The sequence below is a fragment of the Pantherophis guttatus genome, chromosome 6 (genome assembly GCF_059756535.1).
Source record: "Pantherophis guttatus breed Tessera chromosome 6, ASM5975653v1, whole genome shotgun sequence".
Classification (NCBI taxonomy): domain Eukaryota; kingdom Metazoa; phylum Chordata; class Lepidosauria; order Squamata; family Colubridae; genus Pantherophis; species Pantherophis guttatus.
In genome coordinates this window covers 38,633,490-38,647,661 of record NC_142068.1, presented here as the reverse complement: position 1 = coordinate 38,647,661, position 14,172 = coordinate 38,633,490, and the positions used below count along the sequence as shown (strand labels likewise).

The following is a 14,172-nucleotide window of genomic DNA, read 5'->3' as shown; positions in this document are numbered from 1 at the left end:
TCTTTTGGACATTCGTATTTTGTTTTTTCCAAGTAAAGAGAGCTCTCCCCTTGTCCTGTTCCGGCCACTGCCCTTTCTTTTTAAGTCACGCCAACGACGAGGCAATGGACTTAAAACGGGCTGCGAACTGCTTATCCCGTTTGCCAAACCCTGAACATAAAGGTATTTTGCACAACGGATTCCCTGAAAATAGACACTTTTCACAACGGATTCGGTTATAAAGCAAAGCGTGCTACTTTGGAGGGTTCTTTTCCAATGGAAAGAATTAAGGAGTGGGGGGAGAAACAGATTTTGAGAGTGATGCTTTATTTGTCGTGGTTAACTTGCAGAAATGGTTTGAAAAGATCCAATCCTTCCAACTACCCGCTTAGTCTATTGAAGGCAGCCAATGTCGTGCAGGGTCGTTGTGCGGATAAATGAGGGAGTGCCACGTGTTCAGCCGAAGGTTTGGCGTACTTAAGCACGAATAAAAATCCTCGGAAATTATATCTATCTATCTATATGTTCGAATGAGGTTAGGACGTTCTCTCACTAAATAAAAATACTGCATACGAAAGTCGTCCGCGATCGCTTCTCCCGCTGTCTTGAGTTACCACCCCGAATCCCGTATTTTTAAAAAAACGATTTCTAAAACCGTATCTCGCAGCACGTGCAGTTCTTCCACCTACCCCCTGCAAATTAATCGGCGACTGTTTACACTGTATGGAGTTTTTTAGAAGGTGGCCCCAAAAAGACTTGGTGGTTAATAAATGCGGTAGGTTAAGAGATAAAAGCGAGAAGAAGCGAGCAATCGGCTTCCCTGCTCGCACCTTTCATGAACTCGTAGTTCTTTTTGGTGCTCAAAAGGAAATTCGGGTCCCTCCTCCCCCTCTTCTAGTTAAACCTTATTTCTGGGTATTTTTCCAGGACCTCGTGTAAAAAAAAAATGTTCGCGCGTTTCCGGTTTCGCCTTCCTATTTGATTACCATGGCGACGGGGGCCGCTCTGCACGCCGGAAGTATCATTTCTATGACTGTCAAGCGCGGGAAGTTGCAAGTTCGGTGACTTTTGTTGTTGCCTCGGGTAGAGACTGGGAGGGTGTATCAATGGCGGGCCGACGAGGGGCTTTGATTGTCCTGGAGGGCGTTGACCGAGCAGGCAAAAGCACACAGAGCCGAAGGCTCGTGGAGGCTCTCTGGGCAGCAGGGCACCAGGCCGAACTTCTCAGGTTTCCCGGTAAGTGGAGCGCAGACCTCGGGAGTGGATCCATACTGCAGGAATGGCGTCGCCTCTAATTTCGTTAGAGAAAAATGATCTCAATATAATGTAGCAGAGCAGACTGAAACTCAGTGGGTACAGCCCTTCAGAACCAGACAAGCATGGTTTAGATGATATGGTTGAATTTATATTTATTGAGCAACTGATAGTAGAAGAAAGACATGGTAACAGTAAGAGGGTTTTGCGATGGTGCTATTGATGGGGAAAGTTGTACACCATCTGTACTTTATTATAATTGTGATTAATCTATAGTTAATAAGTACTCAAAAGTAATCCTGTCCTACACTTTTAAGCTTTTTTTTAAGCTATTTCTTTTGGAACACTTGGAACTAGCATTTTCAGCAGCTGGTTCTTTACAGAATATGCTTACATCTAATTATGTTCAGTATACTAGTGAGATTTTAAACAATATTTCCTTTATTTCCACTGCAGATTATTTGATACAGTAATGCCTCGGTACTCATTCTTAATTGGTTCCAGGAGGCGTGATGAGTACCAAATTTTTCCCGTAAAGAATAGTGCAGTGAATCACGAGGCAGCCGACACAAGTTTTAGCTTGTGCGTTGAGTACCAAACAAACAATGAGTCCTGGGACAAAATTTCCATGTCAAAATGCATTGAGTACAAAATTCAATAAGTTTCAAAGCAATTGAATATCAAGGCACCATTGTACATACAGTATTTAACTAAATTAATACTCCATTAGGATCTTGTTTGTATGTTCATTTGGATTATGGTACTATAGAGGGGAAGTGCACATACAGCTTTATTTCTTACACTTCAAGACATGAAGTGTAACTAACAAACATGGAATCCATCTTTGTATGTACTTGCATATTGAAGTCATGCCATACTTTTCAACTGAATTTTGAGAGAGATAAAAATTATCAGATAAAGCAGTTACACTTTATGTAATGCATGCTTAATGCATGTGTTGTATGTTTAAAGAAGAGACTGAGGAAGTGTGTTATATTTCATTTTTTCCTGTTTATTTATTACAGAAAGGTCAACAGAAACTGGACAGCTAATAAGTTCTTACTTGGAAAAGAAAAATAACTTGGAGGACCACACGGTGCATCTACTGTTTTCTGCGAATCGTTGGGAGCAAGTGTAAGATAATTTTTTTATCTTGTACTAGGGGGTCCAAATATTTCCCATTAAATCCAATTTGATTTCACATTTTACTTCGGGAAAATTATGAATGTATGACTTTCAAATATTGTGTTAGGCTGCAATCCTATGGTCTGTGTAGAATATCCCAAGATCCAAAATATTTTAGATGCCCTTCTCAATTTCAGTTCCAAGAAGGAAATCAGGCATAAAGCCCCTTCTCCCAAGAACATTCAAAACTTCAGTAGTTTTTTTCAGAAAAAGATGAAAGAAGCAGGTTGGAATTTGATTATTGATATTAACCACTTGTTACTATAAACTAGCATGAATTATTTCAAGAGGTTAAGCATTATTTCTGGGAAGATAAAGCAGAGTGCCTTTTCTTATTTCTGCCCTAAAAAGTGCACTAACCACACAGATAGGATTGTTCTCGACATATTTCTTGAAAAGGATGGGAAAGGTACCCAGGAAACAAAATCAGGAAAAGAATACTATCTCTTGTCAGGATTCAGAAATTTCAGAATTATGATATAGACTTGCTGGTAAAATATTTGAAATAAAGAGATGTTATAGAATAATATAATGAAGCAGGTGCAAACTATCTTTAACACAAGTTTAAATGATATTGTTCCAAAAGTTTTTTAAAGAATAGATTCTACCACCCATTTAAACCTGGTACAGGTATGATACAGAATGGCATAGTAAGAAAAGAGGATGAAATCAACTTAGAATTATAACACAATTCCATAGGCCATAAGATTGCAACTCTGGTGTAGTATTATATAAACTTACCCAAAAATTTGTACTGAAATTCTTGTAAAGACTTATCTCTTTATGTGCCTTTGAGTCATGTTGACACCTGAAGACTACCTGGATTAGCCCTTGCAGTTTTCTTGGCAAGGGTTTTCTTAAGTGGTTTGCCATTGCTTCCTTCCTAAAACACAGAGTGATGCCCCATGATCACACAGCTGGTTTCATGCCTAGGCTGGGTCTAGAACTCATGGTCTTAATTTCTGGTCTTAAAACAGCATCAAATTGACTCTCAAAAACATAATCCAGTTTTTAAACTGTAAGTAACAAAATGAAAGCATTGAAAACTATGATATTAGCAAAATACATTTTAATTTAATTTAATTTAATTAATTCAATTTATATGCCGCCCCTCTCCGAAGACTCAGGGCGGCTCACAATACATTTTAAAAAATCATTATAAAAAAACATTTAAAAATTTAAAAACATTAAAAACTCATTCACGCCAATATGGCCGGATCTCGCCAAATCACAAGAGCGAGATCAACGGCCCTAGGCCTGCCAGAAAAGCCAGGTCTTCACCGCTTTTCGGAAGGCCAATAGGGTGGGGATGGTCTGGACCTCAGGAGGTAACTGGTTCCAGAGAGCTGGGGCAGCCACAGAGAAGGCCCTCCCCCGCGGGCCCGCCAGCCGGCATTGTTTAGCTGACGGGACCCGAAGGAGACCAACTCTGTGGGATCGCTGGGAGCTATGTGGCAGGCTATACTGTCCTTAAAGAGCTGCCCAAGTACCAATGACTATATATGCCTTTAAAAATTATCCAATGAATTAATTGGTTATAAAACTAATTATAATTGATTATAATTTTGAAGTAGCCCAATTTGTGTGGTATATTATCTTCATTATATTAAAGGATGTTATGAAACAATGCAGTCTTAAAAGTAACCTATATAAAGGAGAAGTACTGAAATCACCCATTTTGCACCATTGCTTTCTTCTGGAGTTCTTCCCTAAGATGTGTGAACATTGACCCCTCCCACACACACTAAATGAATAGTCATGGAATGCTAGTATTGTAACTTAATTTATTTTTACTTTTGGTAAATAAAATACCATTCTCTTGTTCAGGCCATCTATTAAAGAAAAATTAAGCCAAGGTGTCACTCTGATAGTGGACAGATATGCCTTTTCTGGAGTAGCCTTCACAGGTGCAAAAGAAGTGAGTAAATCAGAAATGTACTAGCCTAGCATTGTATCAAAATTTTATTTTACCCTTTCTAGCAACAGTCTCTGGAAATCAGATAGTTTATGTCAATTTTCTGCTTGCTCATAAGATTTTTTTATACATTTTGCAGTATTGCAAAGTTTTGTTAGTATAAAGGCTTTGACAGGAAATCCATTTTAACATTAAGATTGCTTGTTGTATATGCTTATTTGTCTTTATTGGACTCTGGTTTACTGGCTAAAGGCAGTTATAAATAAATAAAATTGAAATAGCCTGGCCTATTTAATCCTATTTATACTCCCTAAAAAAAATAGCATTTATCCTAATATATTGGGCTACTGTTCTCAAAAGTCCCAGTCATAGTCAAGTATCTAAATATTATGGGGAATTTTAGCAGAATAGATGATATCCTTGGGGAAGGGTAGTAGTTTGTAGCACATCTGGTTGTACTGTATGTAAAGGTCTTATGTTCAAATATTTCTACAAGGTATAAACTGACAAGATACAAACACTACAAGAATATTTATCTGTTGAGAACTGAAAGTATGGATATTAGTGAAGAAATAGAACTATAATTTATCTTCCTGTAATCTTATCAAATGGTTATTTGTTTACTTTTAACTATTTACTGCGGCTCTTAATTCTCTCTGAACAGAACTTCTCTTTGGAATGGTGCAAGCAACCTGATGTGGGGCTTCCAAAGCCAGATTTGATCCTTTTTCTTCAATTGAGTACATCGGAAGCAGCCAAACGAGGAGAATTTGGAAATGAACGCTATGAGAACACGTCTTTTCAGGAGAAAGTTCTCCAGTGTTTTTACCATCTGATAAAAGATAAATCTTTAAACTGGAAGGTAAGAAATTAAATATTAAAAAAATAGAATTAGCTGGTAGTACTTGTAGCTTTTGGTTAACCATAAGCTATTGGTTTTTTAACTTTTTATGAGTAGAAGATGGAATGAGTCATTTCTCTCTAGCTGAAAAGCTGAATTTAGGGCATTCATTCAATGACACTTTCTTAGTTAAATAATAAATGTTTCATTTCTGTATGTTTTGTTTTTGAATATAGTTGATTGATGCTTCGAAAAGTGTAGAAGATTTGCACAAAGAAATTAAATCCTTTACAGAAGAGGCTATGCAAGAAGCTCAGCACAAACCTCTAGGAGAACTGTGGAAATGAAATTTACTTAACCTAAAAGCCAGAGCTTATTTAATCAAATCCTGCACTATTTGCATTCACATATTTGGTAAACCTGCATGTGTGTATATTTGAGAGGCCAAGCAGGTTTCATTTGCTAATCTTTACTATTTATCCGCTCCGTTCCTCTACAGACTGTGGAGTTTTAGAAGAGTGAATATAGAATATGTTCTATATTCCATTTAGATAAGACTTGAGATGTTCAGTACTAAAGTTTTTCTATAAATATGTTGAATGAAATCATGTGCATTAACTTCTTCTCACTATAGTAAGGTTTTGTGTGTGTGTTTGTAATATTTCATTTGTAATATGTAGAGTAAGTATCGATAAAATATTCCCAACTATGCAGTGGGCATGTCTGGCTAAGGATATTTAATAACTTGAGGTATTAACAATGTGAGTGAGTGTGTGTGGGTAGATTCTAAAGGAAGTTTGATGCCACTGATGTAACAGCTTAAAATAGTGTTTGTATTTTGTATTTTATTATCGAATTATTGTATGTATAGAGGCTGGTAATAATCCTCCAAGCTGACACAGACTCTTCCAGGCATTGTAGGAAGACAACCAGGTTGGTCTTTGGAAGACAAAAATCTGGTAGCATCATTTTAAATTAACATTTTATTCTATTGTATATTGAATTAAAGCAAAATAACTTTTTTTGTCTCAATTGATAAAATTTTTGTCAGGAATCCTAGAATAATTTGTTCAACCTTTTTATATTCTTATTTTAGTCTAAGCAAAGCCATAATTATTACTGAATAACTTATTTAAATTCTTTAATATGTTAATTTTTATATTTATGTTTTCTTATATGTGATTGATTTTATGTTCAAATGGAATTTCTAAAATAGTGGATATAATTTTTTCTTACAAGATGAATTTGAATGCTATTCATATACTATTATACAGTTTTAAAAATTAGACAAGCAAATTCTTGGTTTTTTATTAAACTGGCAGAAATATATTGCATTACAGAGGATTATAACTAGCAATTTCAATCAATATTTTTTCTATTTTAATTCCTTGAATTTTATTATTCTCAATACAACCACTGACATTTCAATAATTAAACACAGACTGAATATAGATTGAAGCAATAGTAATTTGTTAAATTATCTAATAAACACAATTTCCCCCCCAAAAAATTATCTTTAACACTGTCCTGTAAGTTTCTTGTAGTATAACGGTTAAACTGAAATAACCTAATTACAGGAAGTTCCTCATAAATTTTGAGCCCAAAATTTATGTTGCTAAGTGAAACAATAGTTAAGTGAGTTTTGTCCCATTTTACAATCTTCTTGCCAGTTGTTAAGAGAATCACTGTAGTTAAGTTAATAACATGATTGTTAAGTGAATCTGCCTTCCCCATAGCTTTGCTTGTCAGAAGGTCTCAAAAGATGATCACATGACCTTGGGACACAGCAATGGTCATAAATATGAACCAGTTGCCAATCGTCAGAATTTTGATCATGGGGATGCTGCAAAGATTGTAACTGAAAAATGGTCATAAGTCACTTTTTCAGTGCTGTTGTAACTGGTCATTAAATGAACTGTTGTAAGTCGAGGACAACCTGTCCTTGATTTGTTAAATTTTGCAAGCTTGGAACGGACGTTGACTTATCTGAACATCCATTTTTGGTGCGCTGTGGGATAATCCAAGCATGGATTATCTTTCATCTATTTGCCAGAGGCTGAGTGTAGATTTTTTCTTTTTTTTCTTTGGCCACGCCTTTGCTCGGCTGAGCTTCAGTTGTTTCAGAAAGGCGCAGTCATCCAGCATGTCCTGTGAAGGAAAGGAAACCCACCCTGGGACCTAATCAGGAAGCCGAGAGGGCAGGTTGGATTATCCCGCAACTCACCGAAAATGGATGTTCAGGTAAGTCAACATCCATTTTCCAGTGCACTGCTTGGTTAATCCAAGTGTGGGATATACCCAAGCTCAAGAACACTGAGCGGGAGGCTGACTGATCCCTGGGCCCTGGGTGGAGTGTACACTCTGCAACACCCGCCGTCCAAAGGACGCCTCAGCTGAGGCATAACTGTCTAATTTGTAATGTATGAATGATGTCAATGAGAACCAAGTGACCGCTCTACAAATGTCGCTGACGGAGGCCTGCATAGCCCAAGACATCATTGTGGCAGTGCTCTGAGTTGAGTGAGCTAAAATCCGTCAGGTAAAGGCTTGGCCTTGAGCTCATATGTTTTCACAATACACGCCTTCAACCAATGGCCCACCGTAGAGGAAGAGACCTTTCTGCCCATTGATGAGGGGTGAAAGATCACAAAAAGAGCTTCAGTCTGTCGAAACGAAGCCATTTGTTTAATGTACCTGCGGAGGGCCCTCCTGACATCCAAGGTGTGCCATCTTTCTTCTGGTGGGTGGTTGTGTTGTGGTCCGTCAGCGGCCTGTGCAGTTAGTAGCTGATTCCGGCAGCGAGGAGGCTGGTGTGCTGCGCCAGCAGCCTGTGCAGCTGGCGCTCAAGTCAGACAATGAGGAGGCTGGAGAAGATGTGTACTGTGCGAGTCACAGGTAAGGATGGTAGACAACGCCGCCACCTGCTGGCGTAGGGTGTTGGGGGCCAGCCCCTTGTCCAGCCCTGATTGCAGGAATTCTAGGACCTCAGGTATGGAGGCTGACGTAGGGTCGATGTGCTCCTTGGAGCACCAAAGACAGAAAGATCGCCAAGAAGGGTTGTAAATCTGTTTTGTCAACGCACGCCTGAAAGCCTGTATGGTTTGTATCACCTTCCCTGAAAGATTATCCTTCCTCAGGAGGATCTTTTCAAGTGCCAGATGGTCAACTGGAGCCACTGGGGCTCCGGATGGAATATGACCCTCTGGCTGAGAGAAATCCTATCCTGGGGAATCCTCCAGGGTTGGGATACGGAGAGGCTCACCAGGTCGGTGTACCAGGGATGCTGTGGCCAATGGGAGGCGACTAGAAGCACCTCTGCTCTTTTGGCTAACAGTTTTTGAATTACCCTCAGGATGAGTGGGAGGAGAGGGAATGCATAGAGCAACCCCTGAGGCCATGCGCTGCAGAGGGCATTGCATTTTTCAGCCCCTGGGCTCAGAAATCGAGAGAAAAACTTCAGAAGTTGCATGTTTTCCGGCCGGGCGAACAGATCGATGATCGGTAGGCCAAATCGTAGCGATAGTTCCTGAAAGAGCTTTGGATGAAGACGCCATTCTGACGGATCCAGATGTTGTCTGGTCAACCAATCTGAACGTTGGATGAGCCGAAGATGTGCTCTGCTTTCAGGGAGAGCGTGTATCTCTCCGACCAGCTCATCAACCTCTCCGCCTTGGCCATGAGAGACTGGGAACAAGTGCCCCTTTCTCGATTTATATGTGCTTTCGTGGCCACATTGTCGGATAAGATCAGCACATGTTGACCTGTCACTGGTTTGAAAGTGGCGGAGGGCAAGGTGTATTGCCCTCAGTTCCAGCCAGTTGATGCTGTTTTTCCATTCCGCTGGAGACATTGTCCCTGAGCCATTTGAGAGAGCAGATGTGCGCCCCAGCCAAAGAGGCTTGCATCCAATGTCACTGTGGGCTCCTGGAACACACACCTCTTCTGAAGTGCGGCAGTTGTCCACCATCGGAGGGATAGACATACTCAAGGTGGAATGGCCCAGGAGCTGCTGCACCCTGTTCTCTGGAACGGTAGTAAGAACCATTGCAGCAGACGAGCATGCCGGCATGCCCAGGGCACAATCATAATACACGAGATCATTTTCCCAAGCAACTTGAGACAGGAGGAGCAAGGGGACCAACCGTTGGAAGATAATTTGTGACACCAACGCCTTGACACCAATCCGGAGACAGGTAAACCTGGCCTCTGAGCGAGTTGATCACCGTCCTTAGGTGGAGTATGCGGGTGGTAGGTGTCAGATGACTCTTTTTCAGGTTTAGAGAGAAACTGGTGTTGGAGTATGTGGATCACTGTCTCTTAAGTCCTTTGTGGCTTGCGCCTGGGAGGACGACAGGATTAATATGTTGTCCAAGTAGCACAGTATGCGTTCTGTAATCAATCGGAGCGTCGCTGCAACTGCCGCTAACAATTTGGTAAATGTCCTGGGGGCCGAACGGCATGGCCTGATATTAAAAATGGCGATTGGCATACGCAAAGCGCGGGTACTTGCGATGTGCTGGGTGGATCAGGACATGTAGTAGGCTGCCTTGAGGTCCACTGATGTCAAGATGTCAATTAAATATTTTATTAAAATAAAGGATTTCTCCCACTCCAATTTCAAACCCCATTTGAATTATTGAAAACAAATGCTTGATTGAAGTTTTGAATAACATGAGCTTTTGAATAACAATGAGCCTGGTTTGCATTTGTTTCATTGCCTCTATTGGAAGAGGACAGCTGATTCCTTGTTTTACCTCTTATGTTTTAATCCTTTTAAATTTTTTGCAAAGCACCTCTAGAACGATTTGTATTTGGAGGAATATTTAGTTCATTTAATCAGCTAATAATAGTTAAAAACTATTGAATTGGAAGAGTAAAGGTTTCAGCATATTCTCTGGAGAATATGGAGGTTAAACTACCTTCCCCAAGGTCTATAGAATTCTTAGGTAATTAGGATTTGTTTTTAATTTGTGTGTGCATGTGTTGTCTGCCTTGAAAATTTCTCAGTTATTTGGTTATAAGATACTTACAAATCTGCACAGACACATGGAAGGAACTGCCTTATTTTCTTTCCTCTTGTTGGTACTTCTTTTTTACGAACTACCATACATATCTGATTTACATTTAATGTGTTTAAATTATGTATTCAAATATTAAATTGTGTGTAGTTTTTAGTGCTATGTTCTTCAAATTCAATTATTTGTCCACCAATTTTTAAAGGGAGAGGCTTTAATTGTTTTTATAATTTAACTTCGTGTTCTTTTAGAGCTGTATGTGTCAATCAGATTCTCAATCCTATATACCGGTAGTGTTTGTTATGTCTGTGCACAAAATTTAATGAGGAAACCTAAGTACTATATCCTTCTAGATTGCGAAATGTGGTATTAGAATATTCAGAATGTGTATCATTTTTAAAATACACAATACAGGTGAAACTCAAAAAATTAGAATATCGTGCAAAAGTTCATTTATTTCAGTAATGCAACTTAAAAGGTGAAACTAATATATGAGATAGACTCATTACATGCAAAGCGAGATAGTTCAAGCCTTGATTTGTCATACTTTTGATGATTATGGTTTACAGCTCATGAAAACCCCAAATTCACAATCTCAGAAAATTAGAATATTGTGAAAAGGTTCAATATTGTAGGCTCAAAGTGTCCCACTCTAATCAGTTAATTAGGCCGTAACACCTGCAAAGGGTTCCTGAGCCTTTAAATGGTCTCTGTCTGGTTCAGTAGGAATCACAATCATGGGAAAGACTGCTGACCTGACAGTTGTGCAGAAAACCATCATTGACACCCTCTATAAAGAGGGAAAGCCTCAAAAGATAATTGCAAAAGAAGTTGGATGTTCCCAAAGTGCTCTATCAAAGCACATTAATAGAAAGTTATGTGGAAGGGAAAAGTGTGGAAGAAAAAGGTGCACAAGCAGCAGGGATGACCGCAGCCTGGAGAGGATTGTCAGGAAAAGGCCATTCAAAATCACAAGGAGTGGACAGAGGCTGGAGTCAGTGCATCAAAAGCCACCACATACCGGCCTGGCCTAACCTCTCTTTTAAACTTTTTAAATTTTTTAAATTTTAAATTTGTCTTGTAAATGTGGGGTGTTTTAAATTTTGTTCTCTGGGCCAATTTATTTAATTGTATTTTAATGGTTTTTTAACATTTGTATTATATGTATTTTATCTTTTGGCTGTTCACCGCCCTGAGTCCTTCAGGAGTAGGGCGGTATACAAATTCAATAAATAATAATAATAATACAGACGGATTCTGGACATGGGCTTCAAATGTCGTATCCTTTTGTCAAGCCGCTCCTGAACAACAAACAATGTCAGAAGCGTCTTACCTGGGCTAAAGAAAAAAAACTGGTCTGTTGCTCAGTGGTCCAAAGTCCTCTTTTCTGATGAGAGCAACTTTTGCATCTCATTTGGAAACCAAGGACCAAGACTCTGGAGGAAGAATGGAGAGGCACACACTTCAAGATGCTTGAAGTCCAGTGTGAAGTTTCCACAGTCTGTGTTGATTTGGGGAACCATGTCATCTGCTGGTGTTGGTCCACTGTGCTTCATTAAGTCCAGGGTTAACGCAGCAGTCTACCAAGAGATTTTGGAGCACTTCATGCTTCCTTCCACAGACGAGCTTTATGGGGATGATGACTTCATTTTCCAGCAGGACTTGGCACCTGCCCACACTGCCAAAAGTACCAAAACCTGGTTCAATGATTATGAGATTACCAGCAAACTCGCCTGACCTGAACCCCATAGAGAATCTATGGGGCATTGCCAAGAGAAAGATGAGAGACATGAGACCGAACAATGCAGAAGAGCTGAAGGCCGCTATTGAAGCATCCTGGTCTTCCATAACACCTCAGCAGTGCCACAGGCTGATAGCATCCATGCCACGCCGCATTGAGGCAGTAATTGATGCAAAAGGGGCCCAAACCAAGTACTGAATACATATGCATGCTTATACTTTTCAGAGGTCCAATATTCTATGTACAATCCTTGTTTTATTGATTTTATGTAATCTAATTTTCTGAGATTGTGAATTTGGGGTTTTCATGAGCTGTAAGCTATAATCATCAAAATTATGACAAATCAAGGCTTGAACTATCTCGCTTTGCATGTAATGAGTCTATCTCATATATTAGTTTCACCTTTTAAGCTGCATTACTGAAATAACTGAACTTTTGCACGATATTCTAATTTTTTGAGTTTCACCTGTAGAGCTTTTATTAAAAGAAACTCTGATTCTCTTTTAAATTTATCTTACTTTCAATCAGTGGTGCAGAAAAAAGTACCAGGAATACAAAAGCCTTTTTAAATTTGTTTTATTCAGATACAAATTGAAAGCAGTTGATGAATGAAACACAATCCGACTATGCTCTTCTTCCAAAAGAAGGAGAAGCACAGCAAGCTATAACAATGACAAATAAGCAACATGGTTCAAATTTGATTTCTAGTAGCTAAATAGGCAACTGGACCTACTATATGCAATTACTTTATAGATGGCTATAGTACCATCTGTAGTTTGACAGTTCTGCTTATAAATGCAGGCAAGAATGCTCTGTAAACATATTTGCTACTGCAACATCCATTGATTGAGCTAATGCTTGGAACTGATGGGGTTCTTGCCAGCCATTCCTACCTTTTAGAAACAGAGGAGCTCTTCTGCTATTTTGGAATATAATAGGCTGGAAATCCTGGCCAGAAAGCTAATCATTTAAGGGATGCAGAATTTGCTTTAAGTTTCGTTAGAATTTCATTATAAGAACTGAAACAAATGAAAAACAAATAAAGACACACAATATAAATAGCCTTGTGTAGTACTTTCAAAAAGGGGGAGATGAGAACACACATTTGGCCTAAAATCGTGATGTTAAAATAGCTGTTAATGCAAGATTTGTGTCCATGAACAGTCTAAACTTTATTAAAAGGAGGAATCAGAAGTACTTTTAATTCGTGAGCTAATGGATGTTTTCACCTCATTTTATTAAATAGCAGCCATATTTTCAATACAAAATAGAAAAATGTCCAAATAAAAATTAGGTATAACGAAGCAAAATCTGAATAACACCATTCTGTTTGTGCATACTATGAGAAGAGTCAAGTGAATAACTGAGAGCCTTCCATATTATTATGTAGTGATGTTCTCTTGTCATCTTTAGAACATATTTTAACATGTTCCGTATGATATGCTCTTGTGATTGCTAGAATGCAGACTATTATATTTTTAAAAATAAATTGCAACTTTGAAACCAAAAGTATGGAAGCACTGTATTAGAGAAAATCTAAAGTACAAGTTGGAACATTTGGTGTAGTCAATCTTGAGGGAGCTTGTGGCCCCAAATAATTCAGAACATGGCCGGCTGGTTAGGGAGACATAACGCAGATACCTGTCTCACAGCTGTTATGCTGGTTTTCATTTCACACTATAAAAATGGGAACAGAAGTAATAAGACCCGCTAATAATAGAGAGACTTAAGCCAAACACTCTGAAGGGCTTTTACTATTATAGTCAAGCCTTTGTGCCTGTGTCTGTTCCTATGAAAATAATTTCCAGCTCCTAGGAAACTTTGCATCCCGTTCCCATGGATATCCTTGCACTGAAAAAGTAACTAAAGCTATTAAGGCCTTAATGACGACCCGTTTTCTTGATCCCACTGCAAAAATCCACTCTGCTCCAAGGTTGCACAGAATGCTGGGGTAAATGGGAGGCAAGGATGTCAACAAGCACCTATGAAAGCTGGTAGCCCAAGGCTCTCCAAGGAGCTCCCCTCCCCCCTCAACCCAAATTGGCAGTTATTGTAGTTTCTTTTGTTACAGTGATAAGATTTCAAAATCTTCATCCTCCGAATCAAAGAATCTTTCCAATCTGTCTGCATCAGAAGAATCTACAAGAGATGAATGATTTATATGCCTCAGTATTACTTTTAGACTGTTCCCACAACACATTTAATCATAATTAAAATATAAACTATGCAAAACACCAGCTGT

The 14,172-nt window shown here is 39.0% G+C and overlaps 2 protein-coding genes across 6 annotated transcripts in view; one reads left to right on the top strand and one right to left on the bottom strand.

Moving 5' to 3' along the window:
- The first annotated feature begins 27 nt into the window (after window positions 1-27).
- DTYMK (deoxythymidylate kinase) overlaps window positions 28-14,172 on the top strand; it is a 16,922-nt gene continuing 2,777 nt past the window's right edge. Inside the window, exons 1-6 of one of the 3 annotated variants that reach the window (XM_034439549.3) lie at window positions 28-68; window positions 99-162; window positions 2,259-2,367; window positions 4,246-4,336; window positions 4,998-5,195; window positions 5,411-6,195. In XM_034439549.3, the coding sequence (XP_034295440.2) occupies window positions 105-162; window positions 2,259-2,367; window positions 4,246-4,336; window positions 4,998-5,195; window positions 5,411-5,521 (567 nt within the window). In that variant the 5' untranslated portion in view covers window positions 28-68; window positions 99-104 and the 3' untranslated portion in view covers window positions 5,522-6,195. Of the gene's footprint in view, window positions 69-98; window positions 163-1,025; window positions 1,216-2,258; window positions 2,368-4,245; window positions 4,337-4,997; window positions 5,196-5,410; window positions 6,196-14,172 lie in introns of those variants that run through there. The other 2 variants (XM_034439547.3, XM_034439548.3) reach the window with 2 other exon arrangements.
- ATG4B (autophagy related 4B cysteine peptidase) overlaps window positions 12,490-14,172 on the bottom strand; it is a 23,511-nt gene continuing 21,828 nt past the window's right edge. For all 3 annotated transcript variants that reach the window (XM_034439541.2, XM_034439542.3, XM_087872121.1), the window contains exon 13: window positions 12,490-14,069. In XM_034439541.2, the coding sequence (XP_034295432.1) occupies window positions 13,996-14,069 (74 nt within the window). In that variant the 3' untranslated portion in view covers window positions 12,490-13,995. The remainder of the gene's footprint in view (window positions 14,070-14,172) is intronic.